Source organism: Alternaria novae-zelandiae (genome assembly GCF_023758075.1).
Source record: "Alternaria novae-zelandiae strain BMP 2774 chromosome Unknown scaffold_10, whole genome shotgun sequence".
NCBI lineage: Eukaryota > Fungi > Ascomycota > Dothideomycetes > Pleosporales > Pleosporaceae > Alternaria > Alternaria novae-zelandiae.
In genome coordinates, this window is record NW_026056970.1 from 112,161 (window position 1) to 134,351 (window position 22,191).

General features: G+C 53.2%; 8 protein-coding genes and 1 non-coding gene across 9 annotated transcripts; 4 read left to right on the forward strand and 5 right to left on the reverse strand.

The window, feature by feature from the left end:
- Positions 1 to 1,316: 1,316 nt before the first annotated feature.
- Positions 1,317 to 3,132, reverse strand: J4E88_005414 (uncharacterized protein; the record flags this gene model as incomplete). Its single annotated transcript, XM_049399052.1, has 2 exons — positions 1,317 to 1,426; positions 2,190 to 3,132. The coding sequence occupies 2 exons, from the start codon at positions 3,130 to 3,132 to the stop codon at positions 1,317 to 1,319; spliced, it is 1,053 nt and encodes a 350-aa protein (XP_049254843.1).
- A 2,813-nt stretch (positions 3,133 to 5,945) lies between these two features.
- On the reverse strand, positions 5,946 to 6,091 carry J4E88_005415. Its single transcript has one exon. It is a non-coding gene; the product is annotated as a tRNA-Ser (tRNA).
- Positions 6,092 to 6,270: 179 nt separating this feature from the next.
- Positions 6,271 to 7,191, reverse strand: J4E88_005416 (uncharacterized protein; the record flags this gene model as incomplete). The annotated part of the gene is made up of 3 exons (XM_049399053.1): positions 6,271 to 6,998; positions 7,046 to 7,064; positions 7,108 to 7,191. 3 exons carry the CDS (start codon positions 7,189 to 7,191, stop codon positions 6,271 to 6,273), a joined length of 831 nt encoding a protein of 276 aa, XP_049254844.1.
- Positions 7,192 to 7,384: 193 nt separating this feature from the next.
- Positions 7,385 to 8,254, forward strand: J4E88_005417 (uncharacterized protein; the record flags this gene model as incomplete). Its single annotated transcript, XM_049399054.1, has 4 exons — positions 7,385 to 7,416; positions 7,462 to 7,741; positions 7,787 to 7,973; positions 8,031 to 8,254. The coding sequence occupies 4 exons, from the start codon at positions 7,385 to 7,387 to the stop codon at positions 8,252 to 8,254; spliced, it is 723 nt and encodes a 240-aa protein (XP_049254845.1).
- Positions 8,255 to 8,505: 251 nt separating this feature from the next.
- On the forward strand, positions 8,506 to 9,025 carry J4E88_005418 (uncharacterized protein; the record flags this gene model as incomplete). Its single annotated transcript, XM_049399055.1, has 3 exons — positions 8,506 to 8,545; positions 8,604 to 8,686; positions 8,741 to 9,025. The coding sequence occupies 3 exons, from the start codon at positions 8,506 to 8,508 to the stop codon at positions 9,023 to 9,025; spliced, it is 408 nt and encodes a 135-aa protein (XP_049254846.1).
- A 98-nt stretch (positions 9,026 to 9,123) lies between these two features.
- Positions 9,124 to 10,073, reverse strand: J4E88_005419 (uncharacterized protein; the record flags this gene model as incomplete). The annotated part of the gene is made up of 2 exons (XM_049399056.1): positions 9,124 to 9,694; positions 9,751 to 10,073. 2 exons carry the CDS (start codon positions 10,071 to 10,073, stop codon positions 9,124 to 9,126), a joined length of 894 nt encoding a protein of 297 aa, XP_049254847.1.
- A 2,257-nt stretch (positions 10,074 to 12,330) lies between these two features.
- J4E88_005420 (uncharacterized protein) lies at positions 12,331 to 14,840 on the forward strand (the record flags this gene model as incomplete). The annotated part of the gene is made up of 2 exons (XM_049399057.1): positions 12,331 to 12,502; positions 12,556 to 14,840. 2 exons carry the CDS (start codon positions 12,331 to 12,333, stop codon positions 14,838 to 14,840), a joined length of 2,457 nt encoding a protein of 818 aa, XP_049254848.1.
- Positions 14,841 to 17,275: 2,435 nt separating this feature from the next.
- Positions 17,276 to 18,614, forward strand: J4E88_005421 (uncharacterized protein; the record flags this gene model as incomplete). Its single annotated transcript, XM_049399058.1, has 2 exons — positions 17,276 to 17,893; positions 17,949 to 18,614. The coding sequence occupies 2 exons, from the start codon at positions 17,276 to 17,278 to the stop codon at positions 18,612 to 18,614; spliced, it is 1,284 nt and encodes a 427-aa protein (XP_049254849.1).
- A 379-nt stretch (positions 18,615 to 18,993) lies between these two features.
- J4E88_005422 (uncharacterized protein) lies at positions 18,994 to 21,468 on the reverse strand (the record flags this gene model as incomplete). Its single annotated transcript, XM_049399059.1, has 4 exons — positions 18,994 to 21,114; positions 21,161 to 21,235; positions 21,289 to 21,320; positions 21,369 to 21,468. The coding sequence occupies 4 exons, from the start codon at positions 21,466 to 21,468 to the stop codon at positions 18,994 to 18,996; spliced, it is 2,328 nt and encodes a 775-aa protein (XP_049254850.1).
- Positions 21,469 to 22,191: the final 723 nt, after the last annotated feature.

Sequence of the window (22,191 nt, forward strand, 5' to 3'; positions counted from 1 at the left end):
GCTGACCATCTCAAGGGAAAAGCTGCCGGCGAAAGTGGAGGTCGCGGCGGGAATTCCTGCTTCAAGCGAAGGTTAGTGGAAGCTAGGTGCTGGACTAACCCCGATCAGCGTCGGAAGGAAAGAGTCGCCGACAAGTGGGCCGCGCTACTGAAGGGACAGTAATTCTAACCGCCGACCTGTCATTTTTCCGTTATCACGCACGACGTCACTACGTCTTTCGATCACTCATCAGCTCAGTTCCAGTACAAGACAGAAACGTGGGGTCTCCACATCCCCTCTTACCTGTTCATCTGGGGGAAAGTACGGCGACTGATGTTCGTGGTCTCCCCGGACAATGTAGAGCGGAAGCGGAGTGAACTCTTCTAACCCCTCCACCCAAGAAAGGATGTGATGTATGTCTCGTATGCATTGCACATTCAATGGCGGCATTCATTAAGATTTCTGTGTCCCGATACATACTTCGCGGGACCAGGGGATCACATATAGAAACCGAAAGAACGAGCAGATGGTATTCCGTTTCATGCTTCCATTACAGCTGCTCTTACACACTACAAGGTACTTGTCCTACCCTGAAAAATTCCAAAACATGACATTTCACCTCATCGATTTAGCCTCGCCATGCCCACAATCAGGCGCTTGTCTCCATGAAAGCCCACCCTCTCCCTCTTCATCAACATAGTAATGCTCTGGGTGGTCGAGACGGGCGCGCCAGCACGAGGGCGTACAATTTGTCCTCTGCGTCATCTCGCATCGTACAGCGCGATAGAATGCTGACGGCAGGTCCCTCAATTCCTGCACTAGTGGAATGCCATCCTGAGACAGCAATTGCTCAGGGTTAGGGAGAAGGTACGCGAACATATCCGCCAAAAGCGTACGTAGCCGTGAATGAGAAACCGAAAACTTATACGTGAATAAGATGACATCGTCCAGCTCGAGGCGCCAATCATGGATATGCACATAGGTAAAGCAATCCATGACATCGTTCATCCAAGCCCTGTCGTCGATCCGCTCGCCAAAAACGTATGCACGAGCCAAGAACATGAGAACCTCGTCAGCGGTAGAAGGAGTGAGTCGACCAAGGGAAGCCATGGTAGGAAGCCTACCACGACCTAGCCACTCCACGTATTCTTTGACCACTCGGCTGGAGAATTGTTCGCCCACGAAGTGGGTCCTCACTTTTCCAGAAGCTGGGTATAAGTTTCCAGGTTCAATGAAGTAATCCGTGTTCCTCGCCAGGGTGTGTTGGTAAGCTATTGCGGATCTGTCATACTGGTGATTTACAACCAGCTCTACAACTAAATCAGGGTCCGCTTGGATTAGGATTGGTCGAGGTGATCTGCGTTGATCTGGAGTTGGTCGAACCGGAGGCGTTGCAGGCACGTTGGATCTTCCGAGTGGTGTTCCGCTTGCTGAGCCATAAGTCGACCTAGCCGTGCCATGGTTGTTCCGCTCTGGTTCCAACGATCGCCGGTTCTGGATAGATTGTGCGAGACCGTTAGACAGCGGTGCTGGCCGACCATAGGGAAAGCCGCTTCCCTGATTCTGCGGCCGGGTGGAAGCTGATGGCGTGGCGGAATTGGAAGGTCGCGGTGCTCGCCGGCCATCGGGGATCTCGATTTCTTGGTTCTGCGGCCGAGTGGAAGCTGACGGCGAAGCTGACGGCGAAGCCTTAGACTTTTTTAAGATTCCTCGAAGAGGAGGCTCCGCCCTACCATGAGACTTTGGCTCCGGGGCTGACGAAGACGAAATTTGTGTCTGGGCGCCTTGGTTGCGGGTGATAGTTTCGGGTTTGGCCGGCGGCTGTGGCTCAACCCATGGCTTTGTCTGGGTGCCCTGGTCTCGGGTAGGATTCTTGGGCTCGACTGGAGGCCGTGGAGGTGACCATAGCTCAGTTTGGGTGCCTTGGTCTCGGGTAGGATTCTTAGGTTTGACTGGGGGCAGCGGAGGTGTCCATGGCACTGTTTGGGTACCTTGAGCTTGAACAGAAGTCATAGACTTGTCAGACTGTTGTGACTGTGCCGGTAATTGTGCTTGGGCCTGAATAGGCGCCTTGGCCTTGGGAGGTTGTGCCGGCGGTGTTGTCTGGGTGTGTTGAACTTGAGTGGGTGGCTTGGACTTGGGAGGCTGCTGCAACTGTGCCGGTGATGGTGCTTGGGTTTGTTGGACCTCAGTAGAGGACTGAGGCTTACTCGGCAGTTGTGGCTTATCAGCAAGGGTTCGTGCAGTCGCAGGCTGCTTTACGATTTCCTGAGTAGGTGGTACAAGTCGATCGTTGGGCTTCGGCTTTTGGACAGGCAATTCGGACGACGCTCGTGCTTTGTTCCCCAGATTCTCGGTAGGCTCATGGGGTTCTTCAAGCTGTGCTTTGAGAGGCGGCGGTGACAGCGCCCGATGAGCTTCGAGAGGAGCTGATGACTCGTCGCTAAGATTTTCAGGTGCTGCTTCATCCTCAATCTTTGGCCGGCACACAACGTTGTCAGCTGAAACGATTGCGCCCTGCTTCTCTTCGCCATCTGTTACTTCAGCTTCTTCTTTTGATGTCTGTTTTTCGAGCGAAAGATGCTTGAGCTTATCGCCTAGATCGTCTTCAAAGTTTGTGGTATCGTGGAGCTGCTCAGCATCTTGGAGTTGCCCAGCATCTTGAGACTTCGCAACATCTGCGACGCCTTTCTCACCAAAAGACCATGATTCGGTAGGGGCTTGGCTGCTCGGAAGGGTATCACTAGAGACATCTGCAGCGTCTGAAACGTTGCTTGCCTTATTCTTTCGCGTTGACGGCGTCGTAGTCCAAGGTATCTCAGACTCGGCGACATCGGGCTCTTGCTGTGGAAGCTCGTCCTGCGGGTCGTCGTTCTTGACTGGCTCAGTTTCAGTGATATCCTGTGCCTGTTCTATAGTCGGAGTGGATTCGATGGGCTCTTCGGAAGTTTCGGCAACGTCATCCGGTTCGCGTGTCGCATCGTCTTCGGCATCATCTCGATCCCAAGCTGAGGAAGAGTTAAGGTCCTCCAAGGTTCTGGCCTTGTTCTCTTCTTGCTTGTCGCTCATGCCGCCGCGTCCCTTCTTTTTCTTGCTGGAACTGGCCACCCCATCGGCGCCGGAGGCGCCCTTCTTCTTATTCTTGCCTCCCATCTTTGTGATTGCTGACGTTTGCTTAAAAATGAGGCTCAGGTGACTCTTGGTGGAGTTTGATGGAAGTTCTGGTTGAGTGGAGTAGAGTAAAGCAGTGCAGTGGTGAGCATTGAGTCGAGGAATCGAGGGTTTATATAGGCCAGGGGAGTGGTAGAACGGCAGCTACTCAGTCCGTCGGCGCGGGTGCACGTACCGATTGGGGACAGCCACCGGGCACTGCGATACATTGTCCAGCGTGGTTGCGATAGCGGTGATGGGTGAAATGTAACTGAAGTGAAAGACATTCACAATCGCGCATCGTAGCGTACGCTGAATATCTTCCAGGCATCGTCAAACCTCTAAGGTATAACCTTTTGTAGTGGGACGCACCGAACTTCATGGCTTAGTTTTAAATACTAGAACATTTAGAAGAGTATATACTGCTGCATACTGTGAAACAAGGTGTTCAGGAAATCTACCTGTCTTGCGATTATATACTGTGTTATTTAACTGCGCTGTGCCCGCATTCATGCATCAGACGTTCAACAAAGCAACAACCTTTTGTAGGCAAACGAGGAAACCTGCTAGTCTAGTTTGTATCGTGAGGAAAGTCTTCGTTGACGAATCGAACTTTGAAAATGCCCCAGTGCCGCACGATGAGCTTCCTTCTATTATTAGAGAGAAGACACCTCGTACCAAAAACGCGCACATGCTGTGAGCACATGCAGATCTCATTGCAAGGTAGACCTTAAACAGGGCTGCAGGATACCTTGAAGCAACACTATACAAAGTAGGCAATCTAACGTTGACGTAGGCTCTACGCGACCTTGTCCTTTGAGAGGGACGGAGGTTGGTGTTACATAGTTTCTCTTGCCTGAATAGTGTACAGCAGGAAAGTCGCCACCCTTTAGTCGCTGATGGTGTTGTCATCGGTGAATGGCGTAAATAATTTTGTATGCTAGTAACATGTTGAAACATATCTGCGGTGGCGAGAGAAGTTGTGAGTCCACGGATTGCTGCGAGGTCGGCTAGAGTTAATTAGATTTGCGATAGCGCACGAACAATACAAACTGGTAGTGAACATACATTTCTCAGACTTCGTTCAGCATAGGCCAATAACCTTCCGTGTACTCATCCCATGGGCGCGAAAGTTTCTGTATCGAATTTATCCTTGGTATCGCATCCAGAACGTCCACCAATGCTTCGCGAGGCAAGCGATTGAAGTCTGGCCTTCGATCCTCGTCCTGAAGGGTAGCATATGCACACATGTCCGCGGCTAACGCCCTGATGGGCGAGCTTTCGGGTGTGCCACGGTAAAGAACACGCATAGCCTCCTCAGAAGGAAAATCTGGTATACAGAGAATTCTCCGGTGCGGTGGCTTATCTGCGACATCATAACTATCGTTTTGAATACCAGCCATGGTGTTGAGAACAGTCTGCTGGTAATGTCGGTCCAGTATCTGCTCACCAAACACGTATGCGTTCGCAAGGTCGATCCAAACTGGATTGTTCTCCTCTTGATCATGGAAGGTTCGACAGAGATCGAAGCACCTGGCTGGCACTTTTCCAGAGTACAACCAGTGTGCGTAGGTTTCAACATCTTTTACTGTGTAAGCGGGTAGCTCAATATAATCCGGCCTCTCCCGCATGGCCGCCCATTCAGGCTTCAGGGCTCGGGCGAAGAATTCAGAAGTTCTTGTAAGAATATCTTGATGGACTTAGATCGACACGGCCTCGTGCGCTGGTCCGATCACGAGCGTGATCATGGGTCCTCTCAGACTAGGCCATACTAGTTAGTTCTGTCTACGCATCCCATACAGACCAACTTGCCGGAAAGTCTTCGAGACTTGAATGCGCGCGTTCGTAGGCTGTGAGAGACCATTGCCGCTTGTGATTCCGATGTCGTCATCTGACTGGACACTTTCGTCATCATCATCGGTGTGATCTTGCACCATGTTTTCGGCATCGTCAGTCAAATCCATGACTTTTTCTTGCGTTCTGAAGGACCTCGGGAGCTTGGCGTTTCGTCGCTGGTAGAATGCGCACTTGAGGTGTGGAATTGCGCGGGGTCTAAGGGAAAGAACGCCATTGAGTAAGCGAGGACCCGGTGGGCGCAGCCCTCACCAGGGGCGGCAACAATTTGGGTCGCATCCTCAACAAAGTTGTTAGGGCTATTTTCTTACTAGAAGTATACATTATCCAAGACACTATATACTCACTGCGTTATAATAGTATGTATGTAGCAAAACCCGGAAATGCAACACAAATTATTGCCGTCCACTGGACGTCTTGTGCCGTTGCGCGTGTCGACAACTATGTAGACAACTCTACGGACAGCTAGTACTCGTTCAAGCATACATCAAGCGGCAATAGGGCAGAACAAATCAAACGACAGCAGTGCCTTAACAAGCCCATTCTTCGTAGACCGGTGGCTTGCTATCTCATCGCGACGTCTTACCACGTGATGCACTGATATAACAAAAAGTAACCGAACAAAAGCACAGCGGAGGATAGTTTGTAAGCCAGGACATGAAGGTTTGTATGCTAGAAAACTAGCAGCGCAAAGTGGTGGTGGTGCTTTTGGAAAGTACAAAAGGAGCCCTGGGGGAATTGACTTCTGAGAGGATGGACGTTTGTTATGAACCTTGAAGTATTATTATTGTTTGTGTTTGTGAAGCGCAGTAAGCGGTAATTGTTACAAGATTACAAGTCTTAGTGTCGTGGTGGTGCAAAAAGTTGGGCGGTTGGGTGGCCCCAAAATTCCACCATTTCACCCTCAACCTCAACCACAACCGCGCAAAAAAGATGCCACTCTCTACAGGCCTTAAATACAACGTCGCGGACAAGATTCGAACTAAATGTCTCCGTTAGATGGGGCCCTGATGTGTGGTTTGGGTCTATGTACCTTGCGAGGCCGAAGCCATTAGATGACTGAATGAAGAATTCAAGTCTAACCCATTAACCACTCTGGCACCGCGACTGATGGTTTGATGAGAAATTCTGCATTCAATGCATCTATCACTAGGACGGGTTGTGCCAGGCTCGCACTGCGCAATGATTTGGGTCATCGTACATGAACTTGGGCGTGGTGGGGCGCAGTTAAGTCACTTGGGCGCTTATCAGAATTTAGCCATGTCAAACTATGTGTCATTAGAACATCTAAAGACTGCTCTTCCCACTAAGTACCCACAGTTTGTCACCGCCCACCTTGCCTTCCTGCTTAAGCTTGTCGAGAATCTGGCGTATCCCCCTCTCCGCCGGTTCCCAAAGGTTCTCTGGGTACTCCCTATAGATTACTTTTACGATATCCAGAGAACCCATGCCTTGACTCTCCGCAAGTACATCCAACACCTGTTTCTCACGCTGCTTGCGGTGTTTTATATACTCAGTGATTTTTGATGGACCATCTTCGATGACAGGCCCATGACCGGGATATGCGCGACCCCTGAACTGCGTCGACATGGCGTCGAGGCTCTTCATGTACGCTGCCAGATCTTCGAATACGGCTGTGCCCTGACCCAATACGTTGTCCGCCGTGAACATGGCATCTTCTTCCTCCAACACGAAAGCTGTGTGGTCTGTGGTATGTCCCGGGCAGAAGAAGGCACGTAGGGTCGCGCCTTCCGTCTCAAACTTCTGCCCATCACTTATCGCGAGCCAGTCGTCGTGCGGATCGTTCTTGTAGACCTTCGTGTCGGGACAGTGCGCGAGTAGGTCGGGGACGCCTTGGATATGATCGTGGTGCCAGTGCGTCAATAGCACTTTATCGATGGCGATGTTCTCCTTTGAAAGGAGCGACTTGATCGACGCTATCCACTGCGGTTTGCCTTCGCCAGTGTCAATGAGCAGTCGTGATGCGCCACGACCAACTATGTACGTGTTCGTGCCTAATTTACTTAGAACATATTAACCGTAATATTGCAACCGCATGTACCTTGCAGCGTGAACTTGAGCTTTGTCAGATCGCGCCGTTCCTTAAATGATAACGGCGCTCACCTTGCTGGGGTTGCCGCCGAGGACCCTGATAACCCGATCGCTGACCTGCTCAACCTCAGGAAGCGATACCAAAGATTCTGCCATCTTTGAGTAGAGTGCGCGTGTGCTAGAGGTAGCTGACGGCCATCGCAATCGCGGGCGCATGGTCGCTCTGACCTCAGGTTACAGCTGGACCAGCACAGCCGAGGCACATTGTTATCGATAGTGGGATACGACTTAACCAACTCATCACTTTTCAGGTACACAGTGCGGCAACTTGTCTTGGGTCAAAGTCAACATGTCGCCAATCGAAGACGACGATGAGATACCGTAGGTCGTACTAGCTGATCGCAGCCCAAATGCTAACAAATGAAGACAGCTCTCCGGCGATGCTCTTGCCGCGCTGAAAGAATTTTATGGCGAGCGGGATGCACGACAAAAGCAGTTTGAGGAACTAAAAGGGCAAGCCGAAGATGACTTCGAAGGGAAGTTGTCCATGGACGCCTTCACCGAAGACTGGAATGCAAGTCAATTTTGGTATAGCGACGAGACCGCTATGGTGCTTGCGCGACAGCTTCTGGATGGTGCGACAGATGAGACAAGGATAGCAGTCGTGTCTGCTCCGAGTGCTTTCATCCAACTGAAAAATCTACTGGTGAGTACTCTGGAAGCGCAAGACGAGAAAAACTGATTTTATTAGAACTCGGGTGAAGTCAAATGCCGGCCGCAGATCAAATTGCTGGAGTTCGACGAGCGCTTTGCCGTCTTCAAGGAGTTCGTGCGCTACGACTTCGAGAAGGCGATCCAACTACCAGCTGAGATGAAGGCCTCGTTCGATGTCATCATTTGCGACCCGCCATTTCTAAGTCAAGATTGTCAAACTAAAGGTACTTTCATGATATGTCTCCAACAAGCGTAGGTTCGATGTTGCTAACACGTCGTAGCTGCCTTGACCGTGCGATGGTTAGCGAAGTCATGGACGCAAGATTCTCTGCGTCTCATTGTCTGCACTGGCGAGCGTATGGAAAGCTTGGTCACAGACAAACTGTACGGGAAAGTAGGAACCAAGACGACTGATTACGAGATCAAGCACGCCAAAGGACTGAGCAACGAGTTCAGATGCTATGCAAACTTTGAGTGCCCATCGTGGAAGTGGGCAAAGTCATGACCCGCGAGAACATGGGGTAGCTATACTTGAGAGGATGAATGCTTCTACAACTAGTGCAGTAGTGTTTATGAGCATACGATCGTGATTGGAATATACATGTGAAGCATGGCGGAACCGTCCCGCCAAACAGCTACCCCACATGTCCCTCGGTCAACCCCACTTCGCTCTCAAAGCATAAGCTCGCTGCGTCATCTTCATTCACCAACCAGACCCGTACCAACCAACCAACTATTCATTCCACGAGTACCACAATGTCCTCCGCTGCATGCATCTTCTGCAAGATCATCAAGGGTAACAATATCTTAGCTTGGCTCTTCTCGCAATCGACAATGGCTAACACAAAGACCAGGCGAGATCCCTTCGATGAAGATCTTCGAGAGCGAGAAGACACTTGCTTTCCTTGACATCGGTCCTTTGAGCAAAGGCCACTCTGTATGCTTTCTAGTCCCTCCAGTATCAACCAGCCAAGACTAATGTGCCGCCTAGCTGATCATCCCCAAACACCACGGCGCAAAGCTCCACGACATCCCCGACGACCAGCTCGCCGAAGTGCTCTCCGTCACGAAGCGAATTGCTATCGCGCAGAACATCCAAGACTACAACATCCTACAGAACAATGGAAGGATTGCCCACCAGGTCGTGGATCACGTACACTTCCACCTGATCCCAAAGCCGAACCAACAGGAGGGTCTCGGGATTGAGTGGCCAACTAAGGAAGCGGACAAGAGCGAATTGAGCAAGCTGCTGGAGGAGATCAAGAGCAAGATGTGAAGCAGCGTGTATCGCACTCGTACACGGCATCAATGAAGCATGTTGATTCAGGCCAGAGGCGCATATCTCAGCACTTGACCAGCGCCACTAACATTCGATTATTCTCCCTTGAACACGGGTTTTCTCTTCTCCTTGAACGCGACAAGCGCCTCATCCCTATCCTTTGTCCTGACCACAAGCTCGTATGCAGCATTCTCAGCCTTCTCGCCCAACGCGCATCCCTCAACCGCCTGAAGCGCGGCCTTGATCGCTATCGGTCCACCTTCACATATCTCCCTTGCTAGTCTAATCGCTTCGTTCAGGACCTTCTTCCGTGCAGCCCCTTCCTGTTGCACATCCTCTGCCGTGATCTCTACTAACCGGTCGCACAACCCTAGGAAGTAGGCTTCTGGCGCGGCAACACGGCGGCCTGTCAAGATCATGTCTCGTGCGCGCGAGAGGCCGATCAAAGCAGGCAGACGATATGTTCCTCCCGCGCCAGGAAGGATGGCAAGACGCGTCTCTGGGAGGGCGACGGTCGTGGTAGAGGCGAAGACGCGCATGTGTGTGGTGAGGGCTAGCTCGAGGCCGCCGCCGAAAGCCGGTGCTGCCAAAGCAGAGATTGTGGGGATGGGTAATTGCGATATCGACGCGAATGTTCCTCGCAGTGTTGTGAGAAAGTTGGATGTGCTGCCATGTGTTAGCCGTCATTTGTCTCATATGACCGTTGAAGAGACTAGACATACTCTTCTTGGGTAAACGTAGCCCTCTCCTTGAGGTCCGCGCCCGCGCAGAAACTTGTCTCTATATCGCTCGCTAATATCAACGCCCGCGTTGATCCCGTGTCCCCCTCATTGTGTAGGCTGTTCACTTGTTGCGTCAGCTCTGTGAGCAATTGCCGTGATATCGCATTGCGTGCCGCGGGCCGGTTGAGGGAGAGTATTCGTATGCTTCCGCAGTGTGGTGCTGGGACGTTTGTGACGTTTATAGCCGGGGCTTGGGCAGTTGCATAGCCGCGAATTTCAACGGCGCGGTGTAGGACGCGGGGGTTGAGGCGGAGGAGGGGCATTTCGATCGTATCTAGGATGTTTTTGTGCGACTGCAATGGTTCTGTAGTCTTTTCGCCCAGAGGTATTCAAGTCTGGAGCTGTAGCGTCGACGTTGTGCGCGGCGTGTTTGGCGACCTCATCGCTGATAGACCGCAGTTAGCCGAGGCACCGCGACGGCACAGCTTGTGATTTGGTCAATCGTCGTTCCTGGCGCGACACCAAATATTCAACCAGAGAACACGGGTTTACCGGCACGATCAAGACTTGACAAGCCTCTCAGGAATCACATCTTGATTTAGTTTGCAAGTGTTGCGGTATGTCTCCGGCGGTGCTTGATGTTCGGTCTTGTTCCTGGGCATGTTCAGACGCACCCGTGGACACCTGGGCATGTTCAAGCTTTCAGTTTTGAAGACACCAATCGAAGTCCTGCTATACTGTCCACGAACCAAGATCCAGCCTTTGGGACTTCGTGAGCAAGCACAACAGTGTCAAGAGCAATGTCGGCCTCACCTTAGCTCCTAGATCAGTCGTCTCACCCACCACCCGGCGATTTTCGCATCATGGACTGAGTATAAAACAACTCTTTGCCGTTCTCTACCCCAATTCACCATGTATCTGTGTTTGATACAGACACGGCGACAAGGTCTTGTATCGGTCGCTCTAGTTGATCAAGATCCGCATGTACTCCAAGATCTGCCCTGTACCCAGGTATTTGAAGAATCGTTGGCCGATGTAGACTTTGGAAGGGCAGCGTGCCATCAGGGACGAACGAGATGCAGATACGAAGCGAAGTCGAACAAACATTCGTGGAAGCCAGAGCTCCCTTGTCATTCAATCGTGAACTCGCAACTACACCACGGCCTTGAACAAGGATAGCCATTGCTACTTTCTGCTAAGCAGGGACACTCTTGACTCAGCGCAGCTTGAAAACAGAACCTGGGTACCAGTAACTGTCAAGTACAAAGCTATCGAATGTCAAATCTCGTAAATTACCGAGAAGTCATGAGTGCAAGCCCTGACCAGTTCGTGTCACTGCTGAAGGGAAGGACATTCCCTGTATGGATGCCCGGTTATCCATCTGCGCACACTTACGAATCCAAGTCACGTTCTCATCCTGGTACTCGGAGCCCAGCTTCATACACACTCAACCAGTTCGTACTTCGTACTCTAGGCCCAGAGCCTCCCGCTGGGTCATCGACTCCTGCACCGTTACGTATGTAGTGCACCCTACATGGACACACCCGTAGACCTGGGCAATTGCAATGCAGCATCCGCACCTATGAACGGCTCTCGGCAACCGCGATGCGAGGTTTTTTATCCTGTCAACAACTCGACCTGACGATCTAAGCCCGACTTGAGGCACAACTTCGGCCCAGGACGTTTGCGGGGAAGTGACTTGTGGAGCTCCGGAGCGATCGCCATGTCACGATGCTGGGGTTCCCAAGGGTGCATTCCTTCTGCTGGCTTAGCGCCTACCGAATACCTCCACTGGGTCCGACGCTTGCTCCATGCACCGAAAATTTCTGTTACCCATGAGCCTCGTGACGATGCCTACCGATGCCTCTCGGGACTTTTCGTCGGCAACACATAAAATCCAAGATCTCGCCCCGCTTTAGGATAAACAGACAAGCTTGGAGGCGTGGAGCTTAGTCGTGTACTGTCGTATTTCGCGCACTTCCCCATACCCGTGAGTCGTGATGGAAGGTGTACCGGTGATGTGCGGAGAATGTTTCGTGGAACGTTCTTCGATCAAACTGCCAGTACCAGAGCTGTGGTTCACGGCACGTGGATGTAGGTGTAGCAGCATCATCCAGGATTCGTCCCCAGGAAGCTAACCCTGCCAGTCCGACTGCAGCAGCAATGCAAGGCGACTCTCAGTCGCGAGTCATGAGCCAACCTCACGATCCCCGCAAATTATCGCGAGTCAATGTTCCCGGCTCCGACCTCTTCGTTTTCTACTCCACAACCATCTGCCGACGCGCATGCACACGTCCGACCGCCCGCTTGGCAACCGCTACGCAGCCTTGAGATGACGTCGTGCGCCTTAATACCAGGACGACACTGGTATGGTACGGAGGTGTGGAGACTCCGCAACCCGCACGGGCAAACTTCGGGACATGGTGGTGGCTGCCACATCGGCTTCTAGCCTTTTGATCGGGATGAGGACTGCCACCGGGCGGACGAGCATGCGCCGAGAGGAGAGCAGTATATAAGTACTGCTGTGCACAAAGATGATGGCCATCCAGGCACTCGATTCACCTTCGACAATCCAGAATCATGGCACCTTCCCTTGTTTCGGCCGTACTTTCGGGCTCTGTCCTCCTGGCAGCAGTCAATGCTCAGAACTTCGAAGGCGGTGGTCGCGATGAAGATGCGTTTGAGTACGTACAGCCGCTCAACACCACCATCTTGACCGAGTATGGCTCCTCACCAGCTGTCTACCCGTCGCGTAAGTTATCCTACATCACCAACCTCGCTCGTGATCAATCTAATGCTCTACAGCGAACATCACCGGCGCTGGTGGCTGGGAGATGGGTCTTGAGAAGGCGAAAGCTTTCGTAGCCCAGCTCACGCTCGAGGAGAAGGCTGACATGGTCACTGGTCAAGCCGGACCTTGCGTTGGCAACATTGTCGCTATCCCTCGTCTTGGCTTCCCCGGTCTGTGTCTTCAGGATGGTCCTCTGGGAATTCGTGTTGCAGACTACGCTAGCGTCTTCTCCGCTGGTGTCTCTGCCGGAGCCACATGGGACAAGGACATCATGTACGAGCGTGGCCATGCCATGGGCGCAGAGTTCAAGGCCAAGGGCTCCCAGGTCTTCTTGGGTCCCGTCGCTGGTCCTCTCGGACGTTCCGCCTATGCAGGCCGTAACTGGGAGGGATTCTCCTCTGACCCTTACCTCAGTGGTGTGGCAATGGAGAAGACCATCAACGGTATCCAGGATGCCGGTGTGCAAGCCTGCGCAAAGCACTGGATTGGCAATGAGCAAGAGATCATGCGAAACCCGCTTTACGAAGACGAGAACGACAACACCGAGCAGACGACGGCGGCTCTCTCTTCCAACATCGACGACCGCACCATGCACGAGCTTTACATGTGGCCCTTTGCCAATGCTGCCAAGGCCCGCGCTGCCAGCTTCATGTGCTCTTACCAGCGCATCAACGGCTCTTACGGATGCCAGAACTCTGCCTCGCAGAACGGTCTGCTCAAGACTGAGCTTGGCTTCCAGGGCTACATCATGTCTGACTGGGGTGCCACTCACTCTGGTGTTGCCTCCATCGAGGCCGGTCTGGACATGAACATGCCCGGTGGACTTGGTGCCTACGGTCTGAACTTTGGCCTCCCTTCATACTTTGGCGGCAACGTCACTGCTGCTGTCAACAACGGCACCGTTGATGTTTCCCGCATCGACGACATGGTCATGCGTATCATGACTCCTTACTTCCAACTCGGTCAAGACCAGGACTTCCCCTCGGCTGACCCCTCAGGCGCTGATCTGAACACCTTCTCGCCCCGTAGCACATGGACCCGCGAGTACAACCTCACCGGCGAAGTCAGCCGTGATGTCCGTGGTAATCACGGCGAGCTTATCCGCCGCCATGGTGCCGCTGGCAGCGTCCTCCTCAAGAACGTCGACCGCACTCTGCCTCTCAAGGCTCCTCAGAACGTCGCTATCTTTGGTAACGACGCAGGCGACCCAGCACGCAGCTCTGTCATCAACCAGCAGAACTATGAATACGGTAGCATTCTCGCTGGCGGTGGCTCAGGTACCGGCCAGTTCACCTACATGGTCACCCCTCTCCGTGCCATCCAGAACCGTGTCGCCGCGGATGGCGGTATCACTCAATTCTTCCTCAACAACACTCACATCATCGCCAACAATGTCAGCACCCTTGTCATTCCCCGCGCTGTCCCCGAAGTCTGCATTGTTATGCTCAAGACTTGGGCTGAGGAAGGCGATGACCGTGCCCACCTGGGATCTGACTGGGAGGGTGATGATGTTGTCGAGTCTGTCGCGTCTTACTGCAACAACACTGTCGTTGTTACCCACTCTGCCGGTGTCAACACTTTGCCATGGGCTGACCACCCCAACGTTACCGCTATCCTGGCTGCCCATTTCCCCGGACAAGAGTCTGGAAACTCGCTCGTTGACATCCTGTATGGACATGTAAACCCCTCTGGTCACCTTCCTTACACCATTGCCGAGAACGGTGATGACTGGAATGCGCCTCCCACCACCGCCATCAACACCACCGGATTTGCCGACTGGCAGAGCTGGTTCGATGAGAAGCTCGAGATTGACTACCGCCACTTCGACCTCCAGAACATGTCTGTCCGTTACGAGTTCGGTTTCGGTCTCTCATACACCACATTTGAGATCTCCGACATCGAGTCTTCCCCTCTGGAGCACAACATCACATCCATGCCCGAGCAGCTGCCCATCCAGCCCGGTGGCAACCCCGCTCTGTGGGAGTCTCTCTACAACGTCACCGTCTCCGTTGCCAACACCGGTGACTGTGCCGGTGCCACCGTTCCCCAGCTTTACGTCGGCCTTCCCTCTTCCGCCCCAGCCGGTACACCTATCCGCCAGCTCCGCGGCTTCGAGAAGGTATACCTCGAGAAGGGCGACAAGGAGACCGTCAGCTTTGAGCTCCAGCGCAGGGATTTGAGCTACTGGGACATTGTCAGCCAGCAGTGGGTCATTCCCGAGGGCGAGTTCACCATCTGGGTCGGACTGAGCAGCCGCGACTTGAAGGTCCAGGACAGCTTTACTGTTGTTGGACAGTAGATAGCTACATCCAAAGAAGAGATTAGCATCTACTTTTAGTTTAATGATATAGTTATGATAATGTATAACTTTCACCTCTGACATCGATCTAATCTCACATGATCTGGTTTCCCAAGAATGAGTTAGAGCGACTTGTCGACCAATTAGTGTGCTGTATGTGACGGGGACATGGGCCTCAGTCTTTCACGACAAATCCAAATGCATAGCGCGCAGAAGATTGTCACAGTTTTCTATAGCAACGAGAGTAAAGTTCCCGTTCCATTGGGAAACGCCGGCACATGTGTGGAAGGTTATCCTGAAGTTCTCGCTACAGCGTGTATACAGCCGGCACACGTGTAAAGAAATATCCAAATTCTCTTATTGCAATGTATACATCTGTTACACGTATAGAAAGGTGTCTCAAAGATATAAAGATCTGGTAGTAGCATAGTGACCTGTGATGCAACAAGAGCTATGTCAGAGACACCATTACCCTTATCACGGAATGTATGTGACGAATATAGATCTCGACACCGATGCACGCTAACCTTCTAACGTCGGACTGAGCTAGTAGACATAGACATACACTACCAAGCAGGAACAAGATGCACTCTCACCTTCACCTTCACCTTCACCTTCACCTCCACCATGCCAGGAAGACGAAGTTATGACGCAATGTAATTTGAGCTCGAACGCTAGTGTTAGGCAACCCTTTCTACGAGGCCCCAGCGGCTGTCGTCGGCAGGCCAGACGAAGACCCGAACTCACCTATTTACTATAAGGACCTGTCTGGGAATTGCGAGCACTAACGTAAGCCCCACTTTTCGCGTGCGCGGTTCACGACACCTGGGCAATCAGGGTCTATTCTGGATGACATGTGACAGCAAGGCGAGCGCTGCTGAGTTGGCTATATAAACAACGCCGCCCGCTTAGTCCTCGTCACTTCTATCGCACACTCTCCTCTTTTCCTCGAATTGAGAAACACTTTTGTTTTGTCAAGATTCCTCAACACCATGACCGCAAGCAGCTCTCACTTCGCTACTACTGCGCAAGCTTCAGCGGTAATCCCCTTACTCACCCCGGGATGAGATTCCAATCGCCCCGTCAGCAGCTACAAGTATATCAGCTCCTTCCCCCGTTTTGTGTTGCTGACGTTTCGAAGTGAGTCCAGCTCTCATCAACCGCAAGCGAGCACTGCGACAACTTCCAAACCAGCGAGCAACAGACCGTTAGATTCATCATCGTCGTCTTTCGCTGACGTCGCCACTCAATCAACAAGATCTCAGTAACAGCAGCTTTCTACCTGCACATATCGCCCGCGGATATCCACCTCATTTTGGTCGACATCACTTTCGACACTCACGGTCATCACCTGCACTCACTCGAACCTACAAGAATATGGCCTTCGCCCGTAGCTAGCAGCAAAATGTAAGTCAGCTTCCCTTCGCTCCAATGCACCTCACTGACGACATGCAGATCAAGTTCTCATCTTCTTCATGTACTCACCGAGTTCCATCAGCCCTAGCTGCAGTCGCCCGTCCAACCAACGGCCCCTCAGATGCGAGCAGCATGGCCTTGTGCCTTAATGGAAGGTCACCCGAACATGTGTCGGTACGATGTCACTCCAGCGACTTCGGGTTCTGAGATGGCTGGCGGTCACCGTCACGGCGCACCTTGCTGCAGTGGGGGCTCGGGAACGGCGATGAGTTTCTGGGAATCCAACTCGCGCTGCCTTGTGCATTAACGAAAGGTTGCCCGATTATGTGTCGGTGTCAATGTCACTTCGGCGTGTTGGTGCAGTAGAAACTCGGGAATCTTCGGTGGAGGGGTTTGGGAAGTGGTGAATTGATTGGCGGCGGATGATAGATGACGGCGATACCGGGTTCTATTGCATACACGTAAATATCCTGTAATGATGAGAACAAATTACGTTCATCTTTCCTTCCTAATGCAGTGTTGCTTCTCAAGCATGCCCTCAAGGTTGCGTAATGGAGACGTTCAGTTCGTATTGATTGTAACGCAGAACATGCCTCACCCTGGAGGCAAAAGCAGTTCTCATCACTTACAGAGGGTCTGAGCCAACATCAACGTCGTCTGTAGAGTGGGCTTTATTTGGGCGTGCAAGTCATTAACCGCATGCGTCTGCTCCAACTCACAGTTGAGCAAAAGCTTCGACTTGACGAGTTTCGCTATCGACCCCCTTCTAATCCGTAAGCAGTAGTATTAGAGGGGAATGATGCGATAATGTGGCCCAAGTGTGAGAGATGTTGTTGGCGAGGGTGAAGGAGGCGGTGGAAGCCCGAGGCACGTTCCAATCGGAGAAACCCCGGCATCCTTCCCCAAAAGTACAATCGCATAGTCGCGACCTGCATCAAGCTTCACCTTCGACGCCAGATACCGCAACCCCCCAGTCCTCAACCTCTCCCACACGCGCACGACGCGCCAATCGCTCCAAAATGGCCGCAGCAGAAGCCGAAGTCGCAGATGCGCTCTACAACCTCCGCCTGAGCATCAAGGCCAGCGCAACACCCATCCTGACCACGAGCGCCGAACCCACACCTGCCGATACTGTCGCGGATCTCGCCGTCGCAACACATGTCTCCTTCAACACCGACTCGGGCGACCACCGAGTGTTTGCGCTCAGCACGCCGACGCGGTTTGCGCCAGACGGCAAGGCGGTTGACTTGCGCAGCTGCTACTTCGCGTGGCTGAACAAGGACGCCTCCGTCACCGACTACTTCGCCGCTGTCCAGACGCTCAACGAGGAGCTGCCGAGCGGCGCGGGAGGTAGCGTGCAGAATCTCACCTTTGCGCAGAAGATTGAGCTCATCGCTTGGTTGAGTGGAGAGACAGAGAGCAGTGATAGCATCGCTGCTATAGATGGGGGCGCACTCAGTGCTGCTGCCGGTGACGCGGCGGCTATTGCAGGCGGCAAGGGCGTCCCCGTCGATGGAGGAAGGGGTGCCAAAGTAGGATCAGCAGGCAAGATGGTGGATGCGCGGTTACTGCAGATCTACGATGGAGAGAGGAAGATGGGAGACCACAACAGCGTCTTGAGGGGATCCAAGAACGTCGTATGTGTCCACCGGCTCCCCAATCTCAATGCTACAACAGACTGACACTCTCTAGGACTTCTCGCCTTACCGCAAGATCGCCAGCACATTCCTCCGCTCACGCCCCGATGCCAACAAGCTACCCGCACCCCAGCCCGCCCTTGTTGCCAATCTCCAGAAACGACCTCAACGCCGTCTACAACCCATCATCCTCCTCTCCCCATCCGCCTCCTCCCTCCTGCGCACCTCGAACGCAAAGACATTCCTCAGCGACGGCGTCTTCGTACCACCAAACACCACAGACTCGTCCAGCACATCGGCCTCTGCGAACATGATACAAATCCAGCGTCTGCTTCCTTCCATCTCCTCACAACCCCTGACTTTCATCTGCGTCGACTCCACCGCCAGTTTCAAGCCTACATACTGGGGCCGTGTGGTCGCCATCTTTACTACTGGCCAGCTGTGGCAGTTCAAGAGCTACAAATACACACAGCCCGCAGAGCTGTTTGCGAACTACCCGGGCATATTCGTCGGCTGGAGTTCAGAAGAGCCGCCAGAGACGGTGAAGCAATTGGGTAGGGGCGTGCTACCCGTGGGTGTGGACAAGTGGACAGGCAGCGAAAAGGGCAGATGGAGGGACAGAGAGGTTGTGGAGAGGATCTGGGGCAGGATTGAAGAGGGCATGCGAAAGAGCGGCTGGACGAGAGACGGACCGGGACTGGCTGGACAGCAGGGTCGGTAGGACACAATGTCTCATGCGCCTTGTTCAAAGGGAGATTTGTATCGATATGAGACGGAACTCTATCTTGGGGTCTTGGGTGTTCTGGCGTTGATGCGTTATGCATGGTCTGCGAAGTGCGATATACCTCAAAAGCTGGTTTCGCGCAATACTTGGGCAAAAGAACATATCAAAGCATACTACCGAAACCGAAGCATTGCTCAGGCGCAGTGCAGTCAGGTGCGAAAACTAGATCATTTATATATGGCATTTCATTTCACATGATATCTTGGTCCCAACATAAACACCCTAATCCAAAGTCCGCAGAGCAGCCGCTCGCCAGATTATACAAAACTCCAAAGAGATTGACTAAAGTCCGACTTTTACCCTTGTAATATACCGTCTACCACTCCAGTGGTTCGGTGATCTCCTCTCCCCGGTTGGTCTTTGGCACAGGTTGCGCCTGCACCTTGACTGGTCCGCGTCCATGTCTCTTCAGGAAGCCACTTCCATCTAGCCAAGGCCAGACAGCTGTGCGCTTCTGCTCATGCTTCTCAATCTTGTCAACGTTGGCCATGGTCAGACCAATATCATCCAGTCCGTTGACAAGGCAGTGTTTCCTGAACTCCTCGACATCAAACTTGGCAAGCTCGGTTCCGTCGGCAGAGCGGATGACTTGGTTGGGGAGGTCGACCTCAATCTCCTTACCAGCCTTTGCCTCGTCGGCGACGCGTTGTAGGACAGCGGTGTCGGTAATTCGGATGGGAAGCATACCGTTCTTGAACGTGTTGTTGAAGAAGATATCGCCAAAGGAGGGGGCGATGATGCACTTGATGCCGAAGTCGAGGAGCGCCCAGGGTGCGTGCTCACGACTTGAGCCGCAGCCAAAGTTGGGACCTGTGCAGACTAGGATCTTTGAGTTGCGGTAAGGTTCCTTGTTCAGTACGAAAGATGGGTCCTCTTTGTTACTACCGGCCTCGAAGCGCCATGCGTGGAAGAGAGCACTACCAAGACCAGAGCGCTTGATGGTCTTGAGGAACTGCTTGGGGATGATAGCATCGGTATCAATGTTCGCTACGTCCATAGGTGCTGCGATTCCGCGGAGGGTCTCGAACTTAGGCATGCCGGCTGAGGCACCGCCTGTACTTCCAGTATTTGAGCTAGTGTGTTGGGGTCCGGAGCTAGGAAGATCCATGATCTTTTCAAGCTCTTCGTCGCTGCTAGGAGGCTCGACTTGCGCGTCCAACTCAATCTTCGGTGAGCCCTTGGCTTGTCCAGACGTTTGTGGCGCAAGTTTCCGTACATCCGCCAGGTTTCCTACAATGGCAGCGGCAGCAGCCATCGCAGGTGACATGAGATGGGTTCGGCCACCAGCACCTTGTCGGCCCTCGAAGTTTCTGTTCGAGGTCGAAGCACATCGCTCACCGGGAGAAAGAATGTCGGGGTTCATGCCCAAGCACATCGAGCATCCAGCTTCTCTCCACTCAAATCCGGCATCACTGAAGATCTTGTCAAGACCTTCTGCCTCAGCCTGCTTCTTGACCAGGCCAGAACCGGGCACAATCATGGCCCGCTTGATGTTGGAAGCCACCTTCTTGCCCTCAACGATTTGAGCAGCTGAGCGCAGGTCCTCAATGCGGGCGTTTGTGCAAGATCCGATGAAAATCTTGTCAAGTGGGATCTCCTGCATTGGGGTGCCGGCAGTCAGACCCATGTACTTCAGAGCGCGTTCGCATGCCAGCTTCTTGACCTCGTCTTGGAAGTCGTCAGGTCCAGGTACTACACCGGTAATCGGGATGACATCCTGAGGTGAAGTACCCCAGGAGACAGTCGGGGCAATGTCCTTTGCGTCGATCAGGACCTCAATGTCGTATTTGGCGCCTTCGTCTGACTTGAGACCCAGCCAGTAACTGCATGCCTTCTTCCACTCCGGGCTGTCGACCTTGGGTGCTAGAGGCTTTCCCTTGAGATAGTCGATGGTAATTTGATCAGGCGCGATCATACCGGCTCTTGCGCCACCCTCGATTGACATGTTGCATATCGACATGCGCGCCTCCATGCTCAGGCCGCGGATAGCCGAGCCGCAGAATTCAATGACGGCACCTGTTCCTCCGGCGGTGCCAATCTTGCCGATGACGTGCAGGATGATGTCCTTGCTGCCAACGCCAGGTCCTAGCTCGCCCTCAACCTGGACTTTCATGTTCTTGCTCCGTTGTGTGATGATGGTCTGTGTGGCCAGAACGTGTTCGACCTCGCTGGTACCGATACCAAAGGCCAGGGCACCGAAAGCGCCATGTGTGGATGTGTGGCTGTCACCGCATACGACGGTGGTACCGGGGAGCGTGAAGCCCTGTTCGGGTCCGATGATGTGCACAATACCCTGCCTCTTGTCGTCGAGGCCGAAGTAAGTGAGGTCGAAGGCCTTGACGTTCTCCTCGAGGGTCATGCATTGTAACCGCGAGTCGGTCTCTTCGATGAATTTCTCGGTCGTAGTGAGGTTTTTCCGCGACGCGGTGGGGATGTTCTGCTACCGTTAGCTGCTGCTGGATTCTGCAAGATGCAACACATACGTGGTCGACTGTCGCGAGGGTGCAGTCCGGTCTTCGCACTCGGCGACCGGCATTTCGGAGGCCTTCAAAAGCTTGCTGTAGTTGTGTGAGTCTGTGGAAAGGCAGGACGGATTCGGAGGTCTGCCTACCGGTGATGTCACTTCATGGACAAGATGCCTGTCTGTGCAGCTGTCAGTAAGAAACAATGGCTACACAGCGCATGTCATACCAATATATAGCAGAATTGTGCCATCTTCCTTCTCTTCGACGATGTGGTCCTCGAAGACCTTGTCGTACAGGGTCTGCGGCGGTTTCACAGCAGACGGCATATTGGATATGTGAGGTAGAAGTTGCACAACAAGTCCAGAATAGGTGCAGGAAAATAGAGTTGGAGATCAAGAAAGTGAGACGTGCTCGGCCAGGGCAGGTATCGGCTTAAATGATGCGCGTGTGGAACTCAAATCCATGGAAGGCGAACGAGGCACAAAAAGATGCCGGCCGATGTTCGGAGTCGATGGTAAGAGGGGCACAGCCGCCAATCACGCCGCGAATGATGACGGTCCGCCTCGGCCTCCACCGCTGTCGGGCTGCGATACTTCACATCTGGTAGGTGCCAGGCGGTGATAGCGCTCTTGAGCGATATAACATGCAGGCAACCTTGTCGCGCATCGCCTCTGGCGCTGCGAGCGCTCCTCTAGGTACTGTTTCCGCAGCCAATGACGACATTCACGTGTCGAGAGGTCGCTCCTGCCCCGCACTGCGCCTGCCCCACTGCACCGCCTCCCGGCCGCCGTCTGCAGCGTCAGCAAGTCTACCAACGTTCCGATTTGACACTGGACGAGCATGTTGCGACGACAGCTGACGAGGCCCTGGCCAGCCCACATGTTCACCCACGCTCCGTGAGGCTGGAATGGACATGACAGTAGCCCAAGTGCAGAAGCAATTTGCTGCGTTTGAAGAAGAAAACAATAGCCGTTGATAAGCAAGCGAGCTACCTCGTCCGACCGCGATCCTTCGACTGTATCGCTATTCCCACCCAGTATCGCTTCTGT